Here is a 23,910-nt window from a genome sequence, read left to right on the forward strand (position 1 = left end):
ATAATTTTTACATGAACAGGCCTATTGTTATTTATTGTTCATTTCGAAAGTGCAGAAACTAAAGAAAAGATAACAATATGAGCAGTGACGTGGAAATTCACAATGCAGCAAAACAGCAATCGGCAAAACAGCTTGCCTGTGCCAAGGATGATAGAATACCAGATTGCGCCTTCCGTCTTTGCATTGTCGTCAGAGCCCAAGAATAAACAAAAAAAAGTTGAGGAGGACTAGGCGTAAGCAATAGAAACCAGTGAACACAAGAAACTATACACATATATACACACACACATCACACTTCCTTGCCACAGCGCCTTCCGCATAAAAACGAAAAAAAAGAGTTTGAAGGCTTTATATTTATTGGTGCTTTCCCAAATTTAACACGCGGTACTTCGTTTTCATTAGTTGGTTTAATTTAAGTCGCACAAATCACAATATTTCCAAGTCATTCACTGAATTTTCACAAACATGTAATTAATCCTACTTTTTGTTTGTTTTGAATTGGCAAGGGATCTGATGTCAGACTGGTGAAAATCGCGAAATCTGAAGTAATTGTTTTGGGAAGACGCCACCTCCAGTACTCAATTCGCCTTGGGTATGCACGGTTACGCTTATGATTACGGCATTATGGCAGATTTATGTGGTTGTGGGACCTCTAACGGGACCGCCTACTATGATACACATTTTTCATGTGATACTTATGTATATTTTGGTTGCATTTTAGATCGCGTTCTTTATTGCAGTAAGTAAAATGCAGGATGAGATGGAGGTGTGCTCTTTAGCAAACCGTTATTCGGCTCTGAGCGAATTTGACAGAATCAGCTGGTGGACTGACGTCACTTGGGATGTGTGTACAAAAAAAATAAGATTGCGTTGGTAAAATACGAAAAAAAAATCGGCCAATGACACTTCGTTGCCGTCTGAACAATAACTGATCGCACGAGTGTGTAAATATGTGTGAAATGATTGTGCAGAATTCGGCTGGCAAAGCCTCTGTCACGTGGCAGCCGAAGTTCCCCTCACAAACCTGGTAAATCTATCATCCTTGGGTAAAATGGAAGTCGTGAATTTAAAAGTTAACGCTATATACAGCTATGAACAGAGAAATAGCGCACTTCGCCACAATAACATACAATGACGATTATTTTTGCTGGATCACCTAGTAAAGAGTTATTTTTGCACAAATTTATTATTTTATTTCAGTATTATGAAAAAAAAAAAACGCTGAATACATAACAATTCAATATCTTCAATTATAAAGAGTTCGAACAATCGGAATTCAACACTTTTTTAATTGGACACTGAAAATCCGCACTTTCATTAATCTGCAACAAAAAAAGGTTAAAACTGTTTATAGCTGTTTATTTAATTACTTAAAAAACAAAAAAAAAAAATAAATAAATAATTGGCGCGTACACTTATGTTGGATGTTTGGCCGAGCTCCTCTTCCTATTTGTGGCGTGCGCACATGGTTTTTTATCAGCATCTTTCTTTTTCATGGCAGAAAAACACTCTGAGATTTTCCATTGCCTGCCGAGGGGCGACCGTTATTAGAAAAAACCGTTTCTATTATTTGTATTTCATACTGGGGGATTCGGGCCCGTGCACTATCCTATGGTAGTCACGCACCAACCCGTTCGGCTACGGCGGCCGTCTCATGGATATAATAGTTGTTAAAATTTGAGTAACCTCGAAGGATTTGAAAATGATTGGTTGGGATTGTTTTCATTATTTCTATTATATATTTTCAATAACTTCGATATCCAAAATATAAGTACATATTTGCGAAAAAATAAAGTCTGATCTATTAGAAGACAAAAAATTAATACAAAATAAACTGGTGGTAGAATTTTTGCTGTTCTCTTCAATCCCTAAGGACCTGTGTTATTTTGGCGAAGAATTTTTTCTTCTCTGGAAACTCGTTGGTCAATATCTGTACTACGTCTAGGAGGTTGTCATTTATTTCCATTTGCTTTTGCACCAGCTGACCTATTGTCGTTTCGGAACGCATTTTCGGTACGCTAGAACCTACTCCTAGTCGCCGATATGATTTTGCACGATTTTGTTTGCGTACAATGCGATCTAAATTGAAATGTTTCAACAGCATGCTCTCATCAATCTTCTGACGAAATTCTTCATCTTTTGTTTTCTCACGTTCAATGTCGTTGTATAAACGACTTAGTTCGCCACGAATTCGTTCATTTTCGCGAGTTACTTTCATGAGCTGCTCGTCACTAATGGTGTTGATCTCATTTTGCATCTTTTTCAATCGATTACGTAGATCGATAACTTTTTGCTCGGAGGAAATACCGGTTTTCAAACGTTGCGCTTTGACTTCGGCGAGCTTCTTTGCCGAAGCGGCGACATAGATGTGCTCACGATGTGCCACACCATGCTGCAAATCTTGAGCAAGCTTCTCTTGAGCGCGTGACAACTGTTGGAAACGTATCTTCATGCGATGTATCTCTGACTTCATATTACCAATTTCACTCGAATCACTTGTTTCATCCTTGTGCCAACGCAAGGCCTCTTCGATGAGTTTATACTTGGTCTCCCACGAAAGCGATTCACGATGTTTATCTAAGACCAGATCTTTGTAATGCTCGATTTCGTCCTGTAGTTCATCGATTTCGGATTCCATATTCAAAACGTTCATTTCATGATCCTAACAACGTAGGATCAAATGTAGTTCAAGGCGAGCAATTTTTGAATTCTAATTACTTACCTTTAGTTTTAGCACCAGCTCAGTATGCTCCAATTGGCATTCATTTTCTTTAGTGTCATGCTGTAGACGTGCTTTACTTATCTTTTTATTCAATAGCTCCAATTTGGTTAGGAACATTTGTATGTCACGCTCCAGTTCTTTTGTGGCTTCTTCTTGCTTTTCTAGATCTACGTCGATCTTCAGGGACTTTTGCTTTACTATACCGTATTCTGAAAATTCAAGGCAAGTAATATTAATAGTGTGCAAAAAAAATAGTGTCAACATTTAGACTTAAAAAGAGTGAGATGAAATTAGGATGAAATTTAGCTTACGGGCGCAACCGCACTCTCTTCTACATCCAATTTTCAAATATTCGGGGGAAATCTTATATACTACGGTGCATTTGTTTGATTGCCCGATCTCTTCGAGTCACCACGGAAGAGGTGGCTGAGACCTGCATGTGCAGCCCTCGGTCAAACATGAGGCAGATATTTGAAGGATATCAAGCCAAGAAGAGGAGCTAGTGACGTCTTTTAAAATGAAGAGAAGAGAGTAAGAAAAATTTGAGTGGCTTGAAAGCAGAAGATTTTAAGTCCGGGAACGGTTCACAAAAAGGCAAACGCAGACATCTGGTAACAAATATACAGAGTAATCCTTGACATATGGAGGCAATATATCTCAACACTTTCGAATGGCGACACCAGTGACGATTTGGTAGGAGATCGCTTACTAATATTATATTTAGAAACGAAGCTTACATCAATAATATGACAAAAACAACAAAGTTTCTGGTGTCAATGGCATACCGATTAAGCTGCTCAATGTTAGAGGTGAAGAGTTAATACGATGCATCAACCAGTAACTAAGTGCGGTTTGGTCGAATGTCCGATGCTTGGAAGCCTAATAACAGAATCGCTCGGCAACTGCGACCGAATTTTAATGCGACACGCAAGGAATCCCTTCTGAGCCAAAATATACATAGTCTTAGCACACAAATTTCTGTTATAACAGGGCACTGTAAAAAAGGTAGGCACACAAGCGGGGAGACCCATAAATTCTGCAGAAGCTGATAAGATGACGAAGAGGACGAGTCGATTCTGCACCTTCTGTGCCACTTTTCTGGTCTATCGAAACGAAGATTTGCCGTTTTAGATACACAGTTCTTCAAGGAGCTGGAAGACCATAGCACTGTGGAAAGAAGGGATATTCTAAAGCTTTTGTTTGTTATATAGCTTTGCACCCTGCTCCTCGCGCGTTGCCTCTTTCAATTTGAGTTGATATTTGATTTCGGCGATCTCATTCTTTAGTTGCTCCTTTGTACGCAACAGATATTCTTTCAAGTTTGATTGGAACTTTGCCAAGAGAGGATGATCGGGTGGCAAAAGTGCTAGTCGAATGGGCTCAGATTCTGGCGATCCAGGAGCCTCTGGTATGTGCGAAAAATCACATTCGGAAGGGCCATCATTCTCATGATCCTGCTTTGATTCTGGTATGTGCTCTGGTCCGGAATCAGTCGGAGATGTCTGTTTAGCCTCGCGTGGAGCACTTTCTGGCGTTACTTCATTATTCATTATGAAAATAATTCAGTTTTTGGTTTAAATATTCCGCTAACAACCATTCACTCGAAATGAAAAAGATTGAAAAATGTTTGTTTCTGTTTGTTTTCAAAAGTTGACTAAAAATTCAGATTGTTGCTTTGGAGATTTTATACAAAGTGTTTTTGCCTTATAAATATTGCCGAGTGAGAGTTGCTCGTTGCCATGAGAGCATTCAACAGCCTTTGGGTGGTAGAGCATGATTCATGCGATACGATTTGTTTAGAAAATTTTCAATTATATTTGCTTACATAAGTACATTATTCGCCACTTAAGACTAAGCCCATAGCGGCACCAAAAGAAAACTCGTATTGCTATGTATTTAAATATTTGCTCTCTAAAGAGGGAAATCACTAAAAGTTCCAAAATGTTACATCGAACTAAAATCTAAACAGTCCAGTCGATACAGTCAACCCATATTTATTAATGAACCTCCCGAAAAGTTGAGGTCGAGGTGCATGGGGTGCGTGGGTGGTTCCGTAAGCTTTGAATCGCCTAAAATTGGCTCCTGGTCCAAACTGAAGTTTGATTAATTTCGATATTCTTTCAAGTTTGATTGGAACTTTGCCAAGAGAGGATGATCGGGTGGCAAAAGTGCTAGTCGAATGGGCTCAGATTCTGGTGTTCCAGGAGCCTCTGGTATGCGCGCAAAATCACATTCGGAAGGGCCATCATTCTCATGATCCTGCTTTGTTTCTGGTATGTGCTCTGGTCCGGAATCAGTCGGAGATGTCTGTTTAGCCTTGTGTGGAGCACTTTCTGGCGTTACTTCGTTATTCATTATGAAAATAATTCAGTTTTTGGTTTAAATATTCCGCTAACAACCATTCACTCGAAACGAAAAAGATTGAAAAATGTTTGTTTCTGTTTGTTTTCAAATGTTGACTAAAAATTCAGATTGTTGCTTTGGAGATTTTATACAAAGTGTTTTTGCCTTATAAATATTGCCGAGTGAGAGTTGCTCGTTGCCATGAGAGCATTCAACAGCCTTTGGGTGGTAGAGCATGATTCATTCGATACGATTTGTTTAGAAAGTTTTCAATTATATTTGCTTACATACATAAGTACATTATTCGCCACTTAAGACTAAGCCCATAGCGGCACAAAAAAAAAAAACACGAATTTCTATGAATTTAAATATTTGCTCTCTAAAGAGGGAAATCACTAAAAGTTCCAAAATGTTACATCGAACTAAAATCTAAACAGTCCAGTCGATACAGTCAAGCCATATTTATTAATGAACCTCCCGAAAAGTTGAGGTGGTGGTGCATGGGGTGCGTGGGTGGTTCCGTAAGCTTTGAATCGCCTAAAATTGGTTCCTGGTCCAAACTGAAGTTTGATTAATTTCGAAAACGTAACACATCAAAGTGATTTCCTTTAGTTGTATGACCATTTCCATTCATTGTGCTTTGAAATAAGAGTTTGGTGCTCTGCAAGGATGATTTTACGACTTCAGACTTTATTTAGAAACATTAGCGAATCATGCCCACGACTTGTAGCACAAAAAAAAAACATTATTGCTTGCGAACTTTTGACGTGATAACGTCTTATAATTCGATTTAACAGGCTGCACGCACGAAAAAATGTGTCGTTACCTTGCTCATTACTGTTCATATGTAGTTACCTTGCTCATTACTGTTCATATGTAGTTACCTTGCTCATTGCCGTTACCAAAATGTGTCGTTACCTTGCTCATATGTAGTTACCTTGCTCATATGTAGTTACCTTGCTCATATTAGTGTTACCCTGCTCATATGTAGTTACCTTGCTCATATTAGTGTTACCTTGCTCATATGTAGTTACCTTGCTCATTAGTGTTACCTTGTTCATATTAGTGTTACCTTGCTCATATGTAGTTACCTTGCTCATTGCATTGAATGAACTGCAAGCGAAAGCGCGGAAGGAACGACAAAGCAAACAAAGCAAACGAACGGCAACGTTCGACATCTTGCTCTCCCCTACTTATGTGAGCATATATATGTATGTATATGCGCATATGTACATATATAAATTCACGTATTTGTATTTGCATATGCCTTCTTATTGATTATTATTAATTTGATTTACTTGAAGAATTTAAAATAAAACCAAGTTTGTTAATAATACCTGTTATTTTAATGTTATTATTATTATTTTTTTATTATATCTGAAGGAAAAAATGTATGGTAATATTCACCATATCTATACTAATATTATAAAGAGGAAAACTTTGTTTGTTTGGTTGTAATGAATAGGCTCAAAAACTACTGGACCGATTTTAAAAATTCTTTCACCATTCGAAAGCTACATCACGAGTAACATGGATTATATTTTATTTTGGAAATAGGGCTCGAGATATAGGTCAAAACGTGGACCCGGGTAACCTTCGGATGTGTATGTACAATATGGGTATCAAAGGAAAGCTGTTGATAAGTGCTTTAATACGGGGTAATTTTCATACCTATTGATGACTAGGGTCTGGAAATATATGCCAAAACGTGGACCCGCCGTGTCTTTGCACCGAATTAAACCAAACTTACACACATTGTTAAGTAGGTATTGAAGATGATTTCCGTATAGTTTGAATACCTATTGGTAGATAGGGTCTCGAGATATAGGTTAAAACGTTGACCCGGGTAACCTTCGGATGTGTATGTACAATATGGGTATCAAATGGAAGCTGTTGGTGAATGCTTTAGTTCAGAGTATTTCCATCCGCTCCGTGACTAGGGTCTCGAGATAGAGACCAAAACGTGGACCCTAGAATGTGTTTGTACAATATGGATATCAAATGAAAGCTGTTGATAAGTGCTTTAATACGGGGTAATTTTCATACCTATTGATGACTAGGGTCTCGAAATATATGCCAAAACGTGGACCCGGGTAACCTTCGGACGTGTATGTACAATATGGGTATCAAATGAAAGCTGTTGGTGAATGCTTTAGTACAGAGTATTTTTCATGCCGCTCCGTGACTGGGGTCTCGAGATATAGGTCAAAACGTGGACCCGGGTAACCTTTGGTTGTGTATGTACAATATGGGTATAATATGAGAGCTGTTGATAAGTGCTTTAATACGGGGTAGTTTGTTATGTTATGTTATGTTATGTTATGTTATGTTATGTTATGTTATGTTATGTTATGTTATGTTATGTTATGTTATGTTATGTTATGTTATGTTATGTTATGTTATGTTATGTTATGTTATGTTATGTTATGTTATGTTATGTTATGTTATGTTATGTTATGTTATGTTATGTTATGTTATGTTATGTTATGTTATGTTATGTTATGTTATGTTATGTTATGTTATGTTATGTTATGTTATGTTATGTTATGTTATGTTATGTTATGTTATTTTATGTTATGTTATGTTATGTTATGTTATGTTATGTTATGTTATGTTATGTTATGTTATGTTATGTTATGTTATGTTATGTTATGTTATGTTATGTTATGTTATGTTGTGTTGTGTTGTGTTGTGTTGTGTTGTGTTATGCTGTGTTATGTTATGTTATGTTATGTTATGTTAAAGTATATTATGTTATGTTAATGTTAACTCATTCTCTATATCCATACAAAATATCTATCAAACAAATAAAATTAAAATTTTCTTTTGAAAAATGCAACCATTCAATCAGTATTTTCTTATGACGTTATCACGTTAAACTATCGTCAGTAAACCGACTTTGCAGACAACCTCTTTTTTAGCAAAAGTTTTAATTTCTATGATTTTGAGCAATTTTTCTTTAGTCATTGCTTTGAAATAAAAAGTACGAGTACCTTTTCCCAGCGGTCATCACGGATTTCTTAAGTGGCTCAAAATGGCTGATACAGAGTGAAAATTAGATATTACATCACCTTTAATTATTGCTTTATCTGGGCAAACAGAAGAATATTGAGATGTTCGTATTGACAATCATTTCCACTGTCGTTTGGTATTATTGTTTTCGGAACACGATGGAGAGATGGGAGCGATCGAGGCAAGTTTCCCATGAGCCTGAGTGTATCTCATAGTTTACAAACGTTACAAACTAACGTAACGGGACATTTTATGACACGAAAAAAGCTCTGCTTGGTATCTCTATGAAACTAAATGGCTATATAGAACGACGCTCAACAGGATCCTCAGCTCCGTCTGTAGGACTTCTCCGAGCCGTTCGGAATTAAATAACATTAGAAAGACAGATGTGTGACATAATCGATTACTCCATCAGGGTCATCTGCATGAAAAAGGGCCTACAGCTTAAAGAAGTGGACAAAAGAGGTTGATTCTAGTAGCGAAAGAGGACAAAACAAACACTATTGAGAATTATAACTCCTGTCATGGACTTGGTAGGCTTAACGAACAATAACCTCACTTCACAAGTCTGTCTTATACCCATCATAGCGCAGTAACGTGGAAGATATTGAATTAAGATAAAAAGGCATTCAAAGGAGTTGCAAGTTTGATTGGAACTTTGCCAAGAGAGGATGATCGGGTGGCAAAAGTGCTAGTCGAATGGGCTCAGATTCTGGTGTTCCAGGAGCCTCTGGTATGCGCGCAAAATCACATTCGGAAGGGCCATCATTCTCATGATCCTGCTTTGATTCTGGTATGTGCTCTAGTCCGAAATCACCATCTGTTTAGCCTCGCGTGGAGCAGTTTCTGGCGTTATTTCGTTATTCATTATGAAAATAATTCAGTTTTTGGTTTAAATATTCCGCTAACAACCATTCACTCGAAATGAAAAAGATTGAAAAATGTTTGTTTCTGTTTGTTTCCAAAAGTTGACTAAAAATTCAGATTGTTGCTTTTGAGATTTTATACAAAGTGTTTTTGCCTTATAAATATTGCCGAGTGAGAGTTGCTCGTTGCCATAAGAAAAATATTGAGATGTTCGTATTGACAATCATTTTCACCGTCGTTTGGTATTATTGTTTTCGGAAAACGATGGAGAGATGGGAGCGATCGAGGCAAGTTTCCCATGAGCCTGAGTGTATCTCATAGTTTACAAACAATACAAACTAACGTAACGGGACATTTCATGACACGAAAAAAGCTCTGTTTGGTATCTCTATGAAACTGAATGGAACTGAATAGAACGACGTTCAACAGGATCCTGAGCCCCGTCTGTGGGACTTCTCCGAGCCGTTCGGAATTAAATATTAGAAAGACAGATGCGTAACATAATCGATTACTCCATCAGGGTCATCCGCATGAAAAAGGGCCTACAGTTTAAAGAAGGGGACAAAAGAGGTTGATTCTAGTAGCGAAAGAGGACAAAACAAACACTATTGAGAATTATAACTCTTGTCAAGGACGTGGTAGGCAACGAACAATAACCTCACTTCACAAGTCTCTCTTATGCCCATCATAGCGCAGTAACGTGGAAGATATTGAATTAAGATAAAAAGGCATTCAAAGGAGTTGCATTAAATAGGCAAGCCTTTCTAGCTTTATGACATGTGACACTCTAACATGCATCAAAAAGCGACTACGGTACCTTGGCCAACGAAGACGCTCCGGTGAAAATATACTTCGATTCAGTCTCTTCCACTACTTTCAATGAAGCCACCTTCATTCAACCCTTGCAGTATTACATGGTCTAAACCCATCTCTTCAAGCCTATTCATTTCTTTGTTTAGAAAAACCACTTCGAGGGTGTCCTATCAGTTAGAAGGGCCATGCAATTCCCTACAATATTGCTGAGCTGGCACTCATATCAGTTCACAAAATTTTTTCAGAAGCGATCAAAAGAAAAGTCAAGAAAAAATAATTCCATGACGAATTTCGAGTGCCGTTCGTGAATCCAAGGAAATTAATGCTGCTTCGTTATCAGATAAATATTGCTCTCTTGAAAGGATGTTACATTAATTAGCATACACATTACACATACAGAGCCATTCGATTGTTTCTTTAATGTAGTGATCCGGAACCCAAAAGGCAAAGAAACTCCAAGGCAAGATGGCATTACGCCGCGACCAGAGAAACCGTGACGAAACAGCGTGATTTCTTTCCCTAACAAACTGATTGGCTGTTTTGGTGACATATCTTGGCCTCCCAGGTTGCCCGATCTTACCCCTGGGGTTTTTTCTGTGAGGACACCTCAGAAGCAAAGATTATGAAACAAACTCAGGGGCCAACTCAGCACTAAAAGAAAATATCATTCGCGAGGATAATGGCATCCCGACATCATTCTCCAGCGAGTGCCGCGGAGTACGGAGGCCATACCAAGAGCGTATCCGACGTAACGACATTTAGACGAAATAATTAAAAAAAAAAAAAAATCCGCACTTGTCTTCTTTGTAATAGTTATTGAATAACTACTTTTATCATTAGTCGACAACTCATTAGATCGAAGTTTTTAGCATTTCCTTTGAAATTCGAGTTATCGTGATTTCACTGTAGCAGTTTTTAAAATCGAAATCTGCAAAAGTACCTGTCAAGACCTCGATTATCACAATTTATTCATAAAAACCCAATTTATTTGCTGTTTTTCAATTGGTCTTCAAACGGGCCCCCAATACCAACAGTGCAATATAAGAAATAACGATACCAGGTAAGGATTAAAATTTGGGTTTGAAAATAAACACTTACGTTTTTGTGTCACCTGTATTTCGTTAAGTTGATTATTGCGTTTTTCCGTGAGATTAACGTAGTGGTTTTGCATCATTAGCCAAAATTGTTGTAATTCACGTATTTGCTGCTCCATGGATGATATAGCCTTTTCTAGCATTTTTATCTACAGTTCAGAAAATTATCTTCACTTTTCTAATTGTTTCTAAGAATATACTTTTACAAATATGTATACCTTCTTGCTTGCTGCGTCTAATCCCTCTCCTTCGCCCAATTCGGCCAGATAAGCGATACGACTTGACAAGCGGTCAACTTTTTTCAATTTTATATCGATTTGTGTTTCGATTGTACGTGTCTCGGCAGAAATGAGATCTGATTTGCGCTCAGCATTGCCTAATTTCCCTCGTAGCTCCTCTTGTTCCTGATTCATCCTAATCAATATGCCTCTGTAGTGCTCTACTTCGAGAAGTATGTCGGAGAGTTGGTTTTGCACTATGGCCAAGTTTAATTCAGTTCTTCTGCGGGTCTCTTGTGCTTCGCGTAACAGTTTCAAACGATATTGGCTCGCTTTATCTGTAATCAAATCTTCTTGCGCCAATTTCAACATGTTCTCCTCCATTTCGTATTTCTTGGCATTAAGTTTATCGATTTTCCATTGCAATCTTCGCAATTCAGTTCCCAAATTGTTGCCTTCACGATTAGCTTCGGTCAAATCCTTTTCGTTTTGCTCTAACCAAAGCGGAAGCTCTTCGAGCTTGGTTTGCAGAGAAAGCAGCGTATCGGATTGCTTTTGACCTGTAGGTGGATTTTCAGATATGTTTTAATTTTTTTTGGTTTTTATAGAAACCTTTATTGAACTCACATTCGCGTTTGAGATTTCCACAGTCGGTTAAAAGTCTTGTTTTAAAGACTTCTAATTTTTCATTTATTTTCGTTTCATTCGCAATTTGCTTTTTGATAGCCTCAATGCTCCTGGTGTTTAATTTAATGGACTCTTGTGCCTTGCTGGAAGCAAAAAAAAAAAAAAAACAGAAAACATTGTTTCGGTGTGCAGACTAAACATTATTTAGCTCTCAATGATATAAAGTACTTTATTTAGGTGGCGCAAAATTAATCATTTAATTTTGTTTTTGAATAAATTTTTTACTAAATTAAAAAATGATTTTGAGTGATGGAAATATATGTTTTAGCCTTTACATTGTTTGTTTGTTTTTATACTGCACTAGTGCCAAATATGACTGACGTGCAACGTCATTTGCAAAAGGAATAAATCTTCCAATCAGGTGATCAATTTTGCGCCACCTTGCGCAATATTGATACCCCGCTTCGAATGGCAGATGAACTACCCATTTTATGGCAGATATGCGCTCTGAGGTTTGTTGATTCCTGTTCCTAGAAAGGACCCTCAAAGGACTTTCAAACCCGTTGAGCAATGCTTCACTATCCTCAATACCCTGGAAGCAAGGAATACCACCATGCTGAGTTGGTTGCCAGTATATGAAGACCACGACTGCAATGAGCAGGCGAAATGACTAGCGAAATTATGCACTGAATCAAAATTCCACAGACTAGAACTCTTTTGACGTCTTACCAAAGTCCACATAAAAGAAGTTGTAAAGGTCTGGGAAGACACGGAATTCACGACACTGGATTGAAAGTCCAGACAGGAGGCAGGCAAAACAGTTTATTCTTTCTCTAAGAAGAGCTCAAGTATACTCCTAAACCTAGCTAGCTTTTGCTTCTACATATGTATCATAACTAATCACAATCAACTTGACACTCTCATTGTGATATACAGAAAGGTGGAAGTAAGTGTCATTATAGTACTGACCAGCCCTCCAACTATTTCAAAACAATATCCCTAATGCAGGCCAAGGCTTATCTACTTATATTATAATAAAAATATACCTTTATAATTAAATTTATTTGGGATGTATGGGCCCTGGGAGATACCTGCAAATGAAGCATGTGGCCAAGGTGACCTGGCAGGGCCTTTATTGGCTCGTTATTAATTACTACACTATATCTTACATCACTATCTGCCACACTCCATATCATTACACCATTCATATGCGATTTATCACTTACCTCATTGCCTTATGCGTTTGATAGACAATTTTGTCGCGGTGTTGTATGGCCACTATCACTTCGCTCCATGCCTGAGTCAGACGTTTATGCTCATTTTGTAGGACTTCCAAGTCGGTGCTCGCGTCACTAATGCTCATCTTCAGCGTATCGGTTACACCGCGCATTTCTTGCACTTCATTGCGCATTATCTCGACTTGATATTCCTGCTTCTTAACTTCCATGTCCAAGTGGTAAAAGAGCATATCGGATTTCTTTTTCTCTTCAGATAGTTTCTTCTGCAGTTGTGTATCTCGACTAACGATACGCTTGGCATTCTTCACTTCATCTTCCACCTCATCGGCCCAATTGCGTATATGCCCCTCCAAGGTGTTCATGCTCTCCAATTCGACCATACGTTTGTTATAATTTTGTTTTTGTTCTTTCTTAAGCTGCAACCGCTGTTCGTACTCCTCCTTGAGTTGTGCAACAGCGCCCTCCATTTCCATACGTTTCTGCATATTTGTTTGTATTTCTTGCCCATAATCTTCCAGCTGCTCGTTTTGGCGATTAATACCTTGTTGCAAGTCATATAGCTTTGCACCCTGCTCCTCGCGTGTTGCCTCTTTCAATTTGAGTTGATATTTGATTTCGGCGATCTCATTCTTTAGTTGCTCCTTTGTACGCAACAGATATTCTTTCAAGTTTGATTGAAACTTTGCCAAGAGAGGATGATCGGGTGGCAAAAGTGCTAGTCGAATGGACTCAGATTCTGGTGTTCCAGGAGCCTCTGGTATGCGCGCAAAATCACATTCGGAAGGGCCATCATTCTCATGATCCTGCTTTGTTTCTGGTATGTGCTCTGGTCCGGAATCAGTCGGAGATGTCTGTTTAGCCTCGCGTGGAGCATTTTCTGGCGTTATTTCGTTATTCATTATGAAAATAATTCAGCTTTTGGTTTAAATATTCCGCTAACAACCATTCACTCGAAATGAAAAAGATTGAAAAATGTTTGTTTCTGTTTGTTTCCAAAAGTTGACTAAAAATTCAGATAGTTGCTTTGGAGATTTTATACAAAGTGTTTTTGCCTTATAAATATTGCCGAGTGAGAGTTGCTCGTTGCTATGAGAGCATTCAACAGCCTTTGGGTGGTAGAGCATGATTCATTCGATACAATTTGTTTAGAAAATTTTCAATTATATTTGCTTATATAAGTACATTATTCGCCACTTAAGACTAAGCCCATAGCGGCACCAAAATAACACTCGTATTGCTATGTATTTAAATATTTGCTCTCTAAAGAGGGAAATCACTAAAAGTTCCAAAATGTTACATCGAACTAAAATCTAAACAGTCCAGTCGATACAGTCAACCCATATTTATTAACGAACCTCCCGAAAAGTTGAGGTGGAGGAGCATGGGGTGCGTGGGTGGTTCCGTAAGTTTGAAAAGCCTAAAATTGGGTCCTGGTCCAAACTGAAGTTTGATTAATTTCGATATTCTTTCAAGTTTGATTGAAACTTTGCCAAGAGAGGATGATCGGGTGGCAAAAGTGCTAGTTGAATGGGCTCAGATTCTGGTGTTCCAGGAGCCTCTGGTATACGCGCAAAATCACATTCGGAAGGGCCATCATTCTCATGATCCTGCTTTGATTCTGGTATGTGCTCTGGTCCGAAATCAGTCGGAGATGTCTGTTTAGCCTCGCGTGGAGCATTTTCTGGCGTTATTTCGTTATTCATTATGAAAATAATTCAGTTTTTGGTTTAAATATTCCGCTAACAACCATTCACTCGAAATGAAAAAGATTGAAAAATGTTTGTTTCTGTTTGTTTCGAAAAGTTGACTAAAAATTCAGATAGTTGCTTTGGAGATTTTATACAAAGTGTTTTTGCCTTATAAATATTGCCGAGTGAGAGTTGCTCGTTGCTATGAGAGCATTCAACAGCCTTTGGGTGGTAGAGCATGATTCATTCGATACAATTTGTTTAGAAAATTTTCAATTATTTTTGCTTATATAAGTACATTATTCGCCACTTAAGACTAAGCCCATAGCGGCACCAAAATAACACTCGTATTGCTATGTATTTAAATATTTGCTCTCTAAAGAGGGAAATCACTAAAAGTTCCAAAATATTACATCGAACTAAAATCTAAACAGTCCAGTCAATACAGTCAAGCCATATTTATTAATGAACCTCCCGAAAAGTTGAGGTGGTGGTGCATGGGGTGCGTGGGTGGTTCCGTAAGCTTTGAATCGCCTAAAATTGGTTCCTGGTCCAAACTGAAGTTTGATTAATTTCGAAAACGTAACACATCAAAGTGATTTCCTTTAGTTGTATGACCATTTCCATTCATTGTGCTTTGAAATAAGAGTTTGGTGCTCTGCAAGGATGATTTTACGACTTCAGACTTTATTTAGAAACATTAGCGAATCATGCCCACGACTTGTAGCACAAAAAAAAAACATTATTGCTTGCGAACTTTTTTAGCAAAAGTTTTAATTTCTATGATTTTGAGCACTTTTTCTTTAGTCATTGCTTTGAAATAAAAAGTACGAGTACCTTTTCCCAGCGGTCATCACGGATTTCTTAAGTGGCTCAAAATGGCTGATACAGAGTGAAAATTAGATATTACATCACCTTTAATTATTGCTTTATCTGGGCAAACAGAAAAATATTGAGATGTTCGTATTGACAATCATTTCCACTGTCGTTTGGTATTATTGTTTTCGGAACACGATGGAGAGATGGGAGCGATCGAGGCAAGTTTCCCATGAGCCTGAGTGTATCTCATAGTTTACAAACGTTACAAACTAACGTAACGGGACATTTTATGACACGAAAAAAGCTCTGTTTGGTATCTCTATGAAACTAAATGGCTATATAGAACGAGGTTCAACAGGATCCTCAGCTCCGTCTGTGGGACTTCTCCGAGCCGTTCGGAATTAAATAACATTAGAAAGACAGATGTGTGACATAATCGATTACTCCATCAGGGTCATCTGCATGAAAAAGGGCCTACAGCTTAAAGAAGTGGACAAAAGAGGTTGATTCTAGTAGCGAAAGAGGACAAAACACTATTGAGAATTATAACTCTTGTCAAGGACGTGGTAGGCAACGAACAATAACCTCACTTCACAAGTCTGTCTTATACCCATCATAGCGCAGTAACGTGGAAGATATTGAATTAAGATAAAAAGGCATTCAAAGGAGTTGCAAGTTTGATTGGAACTTTGCCAAGAGAGGATGATCGGGTGGCAAAAGTGCTAGTCGAATGGGCTCAGATTCTGGTGTTCCAGGAGCCTCTGGTATGCGCGCAAAATCACATTCGGAAGGGCCATCATTCTCATGATCCTGCTTTGATTCTGGTATGTGCTCTAGTCCGAAATCATCATCTGTTTAGCCTCGCGTGGAGCAGTTTCTGGCGTTACTTCGTTATTCATTATGAAAATAATTCAGTTTTTGGTTTAAATATTCCGCTAACAACCATTCACTCGAAATGAAAAAGATTGAAAAATGTTTGTTTCTGTTTGTTTCCAAAAGTTGACTAAAAATTCAGATTGTTGCTTTGTAGATTTTATACAAAGTGTTTTTGCCTTATAAATATTGCTGAGTGAGAGTTGCTCGTTGCCATAAGAAAAATATTGAGATGTTCGTATTGACAATCATTTTCACCGTCGTTTGGTATTATTGTTTTCGGAACACGATGGAGAGATGGGAGCGATCGAGGCAAGTTTCCCATGAGCCTGAGTGTATCTCATAGTTTACAAACAATACAAACTAACGTAACGGGACATTTCATGACACGAAAAAAGCTCTGTTTGGTATCTCTATGAAACTGAATGGAACTGAATAGAACGACGTTCAACAGGATCCTGAGCCCCGTCTGTGGGACTTCTCCGAGCCGTTCGGAATTAAATATTAGAAAGACAGATGCGTAACATAATCGATTACTCCATCAGGGTCATCCGCATGAAAAAGGGCCTACAGCTTAAAGAAGGGGACAAAAGAGGTTGATTCTAGTAGCGAAAGAGGACAAAACAAACACTATTGAGAATTATAACTCTTGTCAAGGACGTGGTAGGCAACGAACAATAACCTCACTTCACAAGTCTCTCTTATGCCCATCATAGCGCAGTAACGTGGAAGATATTGAATTAAGATAAAAAGGCATTCAAAGGAGTTGCATTAAATAGGCACGCCTTTCTAGCTTTATGGCATGCGACACTCTGACACGCATCAAAAAGCGACTACGGTACCTTGGCCAACGAAGATGCTCCGATGAAAATATACTTCGATTCAGTCTCTTCCACTACTTTCAATGAAGCCACCTTCATTCAACCCTTGCAGTATTACATGGTCTAAACCCATCTCTTCAAGCCTATTCATTTATTTGTTTAGAAAAACCACTTCGAGGGTGTCCTATCAGTTAGAAGGGCCATGCAATTCCCTACAATATTGCTGAGCTGGCACTCATATCAGTTCACAAAAATTTTTCAGAAGCGATCAAAAGAAAAGTCAAGAAAAAATAATTCCATGACGAATTTCGAGTGCCGTTCGTGAATCCAAGGAAATTAATGCTGCTTCGTTATCAGATAAATATTGCTCTCTTGAAAGGATGTTACATTAATTAGCATACACATTACACATACAGAGCCATTCGATTGTTTCTTTAATGTAGTGATCCGGAACCCAAAAGGCAAAGAAACTCCAAGGCAAGATGGCATTACGCCGCGACCAGAGAAACCGTGACGAAACAGCGTGATTTCTTTCCCTAACAAACTGATTGGCTGTTTTGGTGACATATCGTGGCCTCCCAGGTTGCCCGATCTTACCCCTATGGGCTTTTTTCTGTGAGGACACCTGAGAAGCAAAGATTATGAAACAAACTCAGGGGCCAACTCAGCACTAAAAGAAAATATCATTCGCGAGGATAATGGCATCCCGACATCATTCTCCAGCGAGCGGCGCTGAGTACGGAGGCCATACCAAGAGCGTATCCGACGTAACGACATTTAGACGAAATAATTAAAAAAAAAAAAAAAATCCGCACTTGTCTTCTTTGTAATAGTTATTGAATAACTACTTTTATCATTAGTCGACAACTCATTAGATCGAATTTTTTAGCATTTCCTTTGAAATTCGAGTTATCGTGATTTCACTGTAGCAGTTTTTAAAATCGAAATCTGCAAAAGTACCTGTCAAGACCTCGATTATCACAATTTATTCATAAAAACCCAATTTATTTGCTGTTTTTCAATTGGTCTTCAAACGGGCCCCCAATACCAACAGTGCAATATAAGAAATAACGATACCAGGTAAGGATTAAAATTTGGGTTTGAAAATAAACACTTACGTTTTTGTGTCACCTGTATTTCGTTAAGTTGATTATTGCGCTTTTCCGTTAGATTAACGTAGTGGTTTTGCATCATTAGCCAAAATTGTTGTAATTCACGTATTTGCTGCTCCATGGATGATATAGCCTTTTCCAGCATTTTTATCTATAGTTCAGAAAATTATCTTCACTTTTCTAATTGTTTCTGAGAATATACTTTTACAAATATGTATGTATACCTTCTTGCTTGCTGCGTCTAATCCCTCTCCTTCGCCCAATTCGGCCAGATAAGCGATACGACTTGACAAGCGGTCAACTTTTTTCAATTTTATATCGATTTGTGTTTCGATTGTACGTGTCTCGGCAGAAATGAGATCTGCGTTGCGCTCAGCATTGCCTAATTTCCCTCGTAGCTCCTCTTGTTCCTGATTCATCCTAATCAATATGCCTCTGTAGTGCTCTACTTCGAGAAGTATGTCGGAGAGTTGGTTTTGCACTATGGCCAAGTTTAATTCAGTTCTTCTGCGGGTCTCTTGTGCTTCGCGTAACAGTTTCAAACGATATTGGCTCGCTTTATCTGTAATCAAATCTTCTTGCGCCAATTTCAACATGTTCTCCTCCATTTCGTATTTCTTGGCATTAAGTTTATCGATTTTCCATTGCAATCTTCGCAATTCGGTTCCCAAATTGTTGCCTTCACGATTAGCTTCGGTCAAATCCTTTTCGTTTTGCTCTAACCAAAGCGGAAGCTCTTCGAGTTTGGTTTGCAGAGAAAGCAGCGTGTCGGATTGCTTTTGACCTGTAGGTGGATTTTCAGATATGTTATATTTTTTTTTGGTTTTTATAGAAACCTTTATTGAACTCACATTCGCGTTTGAGATTTCCACAGTCGGTTAAAAGTCTTGTTTTAAAGACTTCTAATTTTTCATTTATTTTCGTTTCATTCGCAATTTGCTTTTTGATAGCCTCAATGCTCCTGGTGTTTAATTTAATGGACTCTTGTGCCTTGCTGGAAGCAAAAAAAAAAAAAACAGAAAACATTGTTTCGGTGTTCAGACTAAACATTACTTAGCTCTCAATGATATAAAGTACTTTATTTAGGTGGCGCAAAATTAATCATTTAATTTTGTTTTTGAATAAATTTTTTACTAAATTAAAAAATGATTTTGAGTGATGGAAATATATGTTTTGGCCTTTACATTGTTTGTTTGTTTTTATACTGCACTAGTGCCAAATATGACTGACGTGCAACGTCATTTGCAAAAAGAATAAATCTTCCAATCAGGTGATCAATTTTGCGCCACCTTGCGCAATATTGATACCCCGCTTCGAATGGCAGATGAACTACCCATTTTATGGCAGATATGCGCTCTGAGGTTTGTTGATTCCTGTTCCTAGAAAGGACCTTCAAAGGACTTTCAAACCCGTTGAGCAATGCTTCACTATCCTCAATACCCTGGAAGCAAGGAATACCACCATGCTGAGTTGGTTGCCAGTATATGAAGACCACGACTGCAATGAGCAGGCGAAATGACTAGCGAAATTATGCACTGAATCAAAATTCCACAGACTAGAACTCTTTTGACGTCTTACCAAAGTCCACATAAAAGAAGTTGTAAAGGTCTGGGAAGACACGGAATTCACGACACTGGATTGAAAGTCCAGACAGGAGGCAGGCAAAACAGTTTATTCTTTCTCTAGGAAGAGCTCAAGTATACTCCTAAACCTAGCTAGCTTTTGCTTCTATGTATCATAACTAATCACAATCAACTTGACACTCTCATTGTGATATACAGAAAGGTGGAAGTAAGTGTCATTATAGTACTGACCAGCCCTCCAACTATTTCAAAACAATATCCCTAATGCAGGCCAAGGCTTATCTACTTATATTATAATAAAAATATACCTTTATAATTAAATTTATTTGGGATGTATGGGCCCTGGGAGATACCTGCAAATGAAGCATGTGGCCAAGGTGACCTTGCAGGGCCTTTATTGGCTCGTTATTAATTACTACACTATCTCTAACATCACTATCTGCCACACTCCATATCATTACACCATTCATATGCGATTTATCACTTACCTCATTGCCTTATGCGTTTGATAGACAATTTTGTCGCGGTGTTGTATGGCCACTATCACCTCGCTCCATGCCTGAGTCAGACGTTTATGCTCATTTTGTAGGACTTCCAAGTCGGTGCTCGCGTCACTAATGCTCATCTTCAGCGTATCGGTTACGCCGCGCATTTCTTGCACTTCATTGCGCATTATCTCGACTTGATATTCCTGCTTCTTAACTTCCATGTCCAAGTGGTAAAAGAGCATATCGGATTTCTTTTTCTCTTCGGATAGTTGCTTCTGCAGTTGTGTATCTCGACTTACGATACGCTTGGCATTCTTCACTTCATCTTCCACCTCATCGGCCCAATTGCGTATATGCCCCTCCAAGGTGTTCATGCTCTCCAATTCGACCATACGTTTGTTATAATTTTGTTTTTGTTCTTTCTTAAGCTGCAAACGCTGTTCGTACTCCTCCTTGAGTTGTGCAACAGCGCCCTCCATTTCCATACGTTTCTGCATATTTGTTTGTATTTCTTGCCCATAATCTTCCAGCTGCTCGTTTTGGCGATTAATACCTTGTTGCAAGTCATATAGCTTTGCACCCTGCTCCTCGCGTGTTGCCTCTTTCAATTTGAGTTGATATTTGATTTCGGCGATCTCATTCTTTAGTTGCTCCTTTGTACGCAACAGATATTCTTTCAAGTTTGATTGAAACTTTGCCAAGAGAGGATGATCGGGTGGCAAAAGTGCTAGTCGAATGGGCTCAGATTCTGGTGTTCCAGGAGCCTCTGGTATGCGCGCAAAATCACATTCGGAAGGGCCATCATTCTCATGATCCTGCTTTGATTCTGGTATGTGCTCTGGTCCGGAATCAGTCGGAGATATTTGTTTAGCCTCGCGTGGAGCACTTTCTGGCGTTACTTCGTTATTCATTATGAAAATAATTCAGTTTTTGGTTTAAATATTCCGCTAACAACCATTCACTCGAAACGAAAAAGATTGAAAAATGTTTGTTTCTGTTTGTTTTCAAAAGTTGACTAAAAATTCAGATTGTTGCTTTGGAGATTTTATACAAAGTGTTTTTGCCTTATAAATATTGCCGAGTGAGAGTTGCTCGTTGCCATGAGAGCATTCAACAGCCTTTGGGTGGTAGAGCATGATTCATTCGATACGATTTGTTTAGAAAATTTTCAATTATATTTGCTTACATAAGTACATTATTCGCCACTTAAGACTAAGCTCATAGCGGCACCAAAAGAAAATCGTATTGCTATGTATTTAAATATTTGCTCTCTAAAGAGGGAAATCACTAAAAGTTCCAAAATGTTACATCGAACTAAATTCTAAACAATCCAGTCGATACAGTCAACCCATATTTATTAATGAACCTCCCGAAAAGTTGGGTGGTGCAATCAGAAGGTGATGCATTGATGATTTTTGAAAATCCGAGCCCCATGCATTTCAAATATAGGTTACGGAAGTTCTTACTAGGTACGGATGCTTTAAAAATACGTAAGTTATGAACAAAAGTACACTAGTACATACAGTCCGCAACACTGTAAGTTTTGCTGCTCGTGGTAAAGTGGAAGCTGATGAAACCGAGTGGTTTCGCCCAAGTGATACATCAGTGGAGAGTCTAAAAGTTTTTTTTTCTGATTGAAGTGATATTGGAAGAATTCACATTTTGCAACGAGCTGCAACAGTGAGAAGAGTTGGATAGTCTAGACGAGGATGTGATTGAATATGTTTCAGGCTTCATTATAAGAAAGTTGGGATTGACAGAATACGTTTCTATTGAGCCTACCTTTACTTGGGTGGATGAAGTGTCCAGAGGAGGCATAATAAAGCCCACTGATTGTGTGCTCGGAGCACGTAAATGTCAGCGTCGGTGTCAAGAACCTTTTTGTAAAACCAGAATGTATCAGTTAAATATAAATTTAAGCACATCATTGCGAAATAAAGGACATTTTTAAAACCTCCCTTTAAACGCAATAATAATAATTAATTTAAATAAGCACAGTTAGTTTTTCAAGTATATTAGTAATGTAAGAGAAATTGTGACCAGGGGATCAAAGCTCCAAACGTAGATGGGCAAAGTATGGTAAGGCAATTTAAAAGTTTGTGTTAGTAAATTAAATTTATGATGAATCCGGTTTTTTATGTAAAAATTCGATTAAACAAAAAAGTACTTTTTTGCTACCATTGCCATTAAAATGGATTTAGTAATTGAATCATGGACTTAAGATAACTTTCACAAACCACATATATATTTTGAATTAGCTGCGCGTCCAAAAAATAAGTAGATTATTGTAATGTTTTCAGTCTTTCTGCAAAATATTTTTTTTGTTCCTGTTTAGAAAATAGGTATTTATATGAATACAAAAAAAAAATAACAGAATAAAAAAACAAATATTGCGTGCACCACACTCTGCGATGTTTACAGGTATAGCGCGAAAATACTTTGTACAAAATTTCCAAAGCAGCAAGCCTTGCAACAAACTGAGATTTCAATGTAAATTTCAGTGAACTTATGAAAAAAAAATAAGCAAAAATTTTCAATTTTTTACATTTGATTGAATCATTGTTAGGGGAATCATTTTCATTTGCGTTACGAAGCGTCGAGCAAGAGACGGGAACGCAATATCGGCTGCACATTGCCGACCACAAACCATCATAAACCATGTTATAACAGGATTTTCCATCGAATTTCCGCTTTCGCATGTCAAATTCAATTAGTAGTCCAGTGAGAAGCAACAATTTAAAATATTTTCCTAGAAGTTAGAAGGCTCAGATCTTCTTCTTTGAAGGTATAAACATTCTTCAATCCTACCGAAGCTAGAGCAGTCGCACGTAATATTTTTCACCTTTTTATCTCTTCGTAAATCGTATTCTGCAAAGAAGAAAAGATCTTGAAGACACCGTAGGTCGAGTCTACGTGCAGTCACTTGGTCAGTAGTGGGAATACTGGGTTGCCACTTTCATTTCATGTGCGACCCTATGAAACTAATATCGATTTGTATTCACGAAAATTGTTCAGAAAATATTCCGCTAACAACCATTCAAACCGAACGAAAAATATTGGAAATTTTAGGTGCTGAAGGAAACAATTTGCAGAGGGGTGTTGGTGAGTTTTTCCTCTATGTATTTTTTGATTTTTTTGCATTCTACTGCGCGTTGCTGTTTCATACCTTCTACGATTTCATCTTCGCCTAAGTCTTTTAATACTCCAGAGTATATTACACCTTTTGAGATATTGAGCGTTGGGTGAAGAGAGACAGATATATTGCAAATATTTCAAAATTGTGTTGCTTTAAGGTATTTATTCGCCTGTTGTTGAATAAGTAAGTCTCCTTCTTTAGTGAATGGTATTTCTAGAGGTTTTTCTGTTGTTATCGATTCTAGTGCTTTGCTGACTGTGAAAATCTTGTAGGTTTTAATTGCTCGGTGTTATAAAGAGAGTTTGAATTAATAATTGGTGGCACCTTGGCACGTAAAAAATACACTTGTTCGAGTGTTATTTGAGATTGACACAAAATACTGCACAAGCGACTGTTCTAACGTGACTGCACTGTTTTTTTTTTAATTTAATTTTTATTCAATTTTCAATATTTGAA

At 37.9% G+C, this 23,910-nt stretch overlaps 1 protein-coding gene across 2 annotated transcripts; it reads right to left on the reverse strand.

Annotated features, from left to right (window-relative positions):
• Nucleotides 1–1,740: 1,740 nt before the first annotated feature.
• LOC129247675 (coiled-coil domain-containing protein 40) lies at nt 1,741–21,546 on the reverse strand. 2 transcript variants are annotated; one of them, XM_054886910.1, is made up of 6 exons: nt 20,319–21,546; nt 19,099–19,241; nt 18,472–19,031; nt 18,254–18,398; nt 2,723–2,931; nt 1,741–2,662 (listed from the first exon to the last, which is right to left on the reverse strand). In XM_054886910.1, exons 1-6 carry the CDS (start codon nt 21,227–21,229, stop codon nt 1,862–1,864), a joined length of 2,769 nt encoding a protein of 922 aa, XP_054742885.1. In that variant the 5' UTR covers nt 21,230–21,546; the 3' UTR covers nt 1,741–1,861. The 2 variants fall into 2 exon arrangements, with proteins under 2 accessions (XP_054742885.1, XP_054742884.1); XM_054886909.1 differs by lacking the exons at nt 18,254–18,398; nt 18,472–19,031; nt 19,099–19,241; nt 20,319–21,546 and adding exons at nt 10,856–11,000; nt 11,070–11,629; nt 11,697–11,839; nt 12,923–13,936.
• Nucleotides 21,547–23,910: the final 2,364 nt, after the last annotated feature.

Source organism: Anastrepha obliqua, chromosome 5 (assembly GCF_027943255.1).
Source record: "Anastrepha obliqua isolate idAnaObli1 chromosome 5, idAnaObli1_1.0, whole genome shotgun sequence".
NCBI classification, from domain to species: Eukaryota; Metazoa; Arthropoda; class Insecta; order Diptera; family Tephritidae; genus Anastrepha; species Anastrepha obliqua.

Excerpts from the sequence above, each read along its gene's own strand:
- LOC129247675 (XM_054886910.1), bottom strand. The coding sequence starts at position 21,229 with ATGAATAACGAAGTAACGCCAGAAAGTGCTCCACGCGAGGCTAAACAA. Across the intron at positions 19,032-19,098 it reads TGGAAATCTCAAACGCGAAT|GTCAAAAGCAATCCGACACG; the intron begins GTGAGTTCAATA and ends ATCCACCTACAG. Across the intron at positions 2,932-18,253 it reads AATACAGGTGACACAAAAAC|AATACGGTATAGTAAAGCAA; the intron begins GTAAGTGTTTAT and ends TTGAATTTTCAG.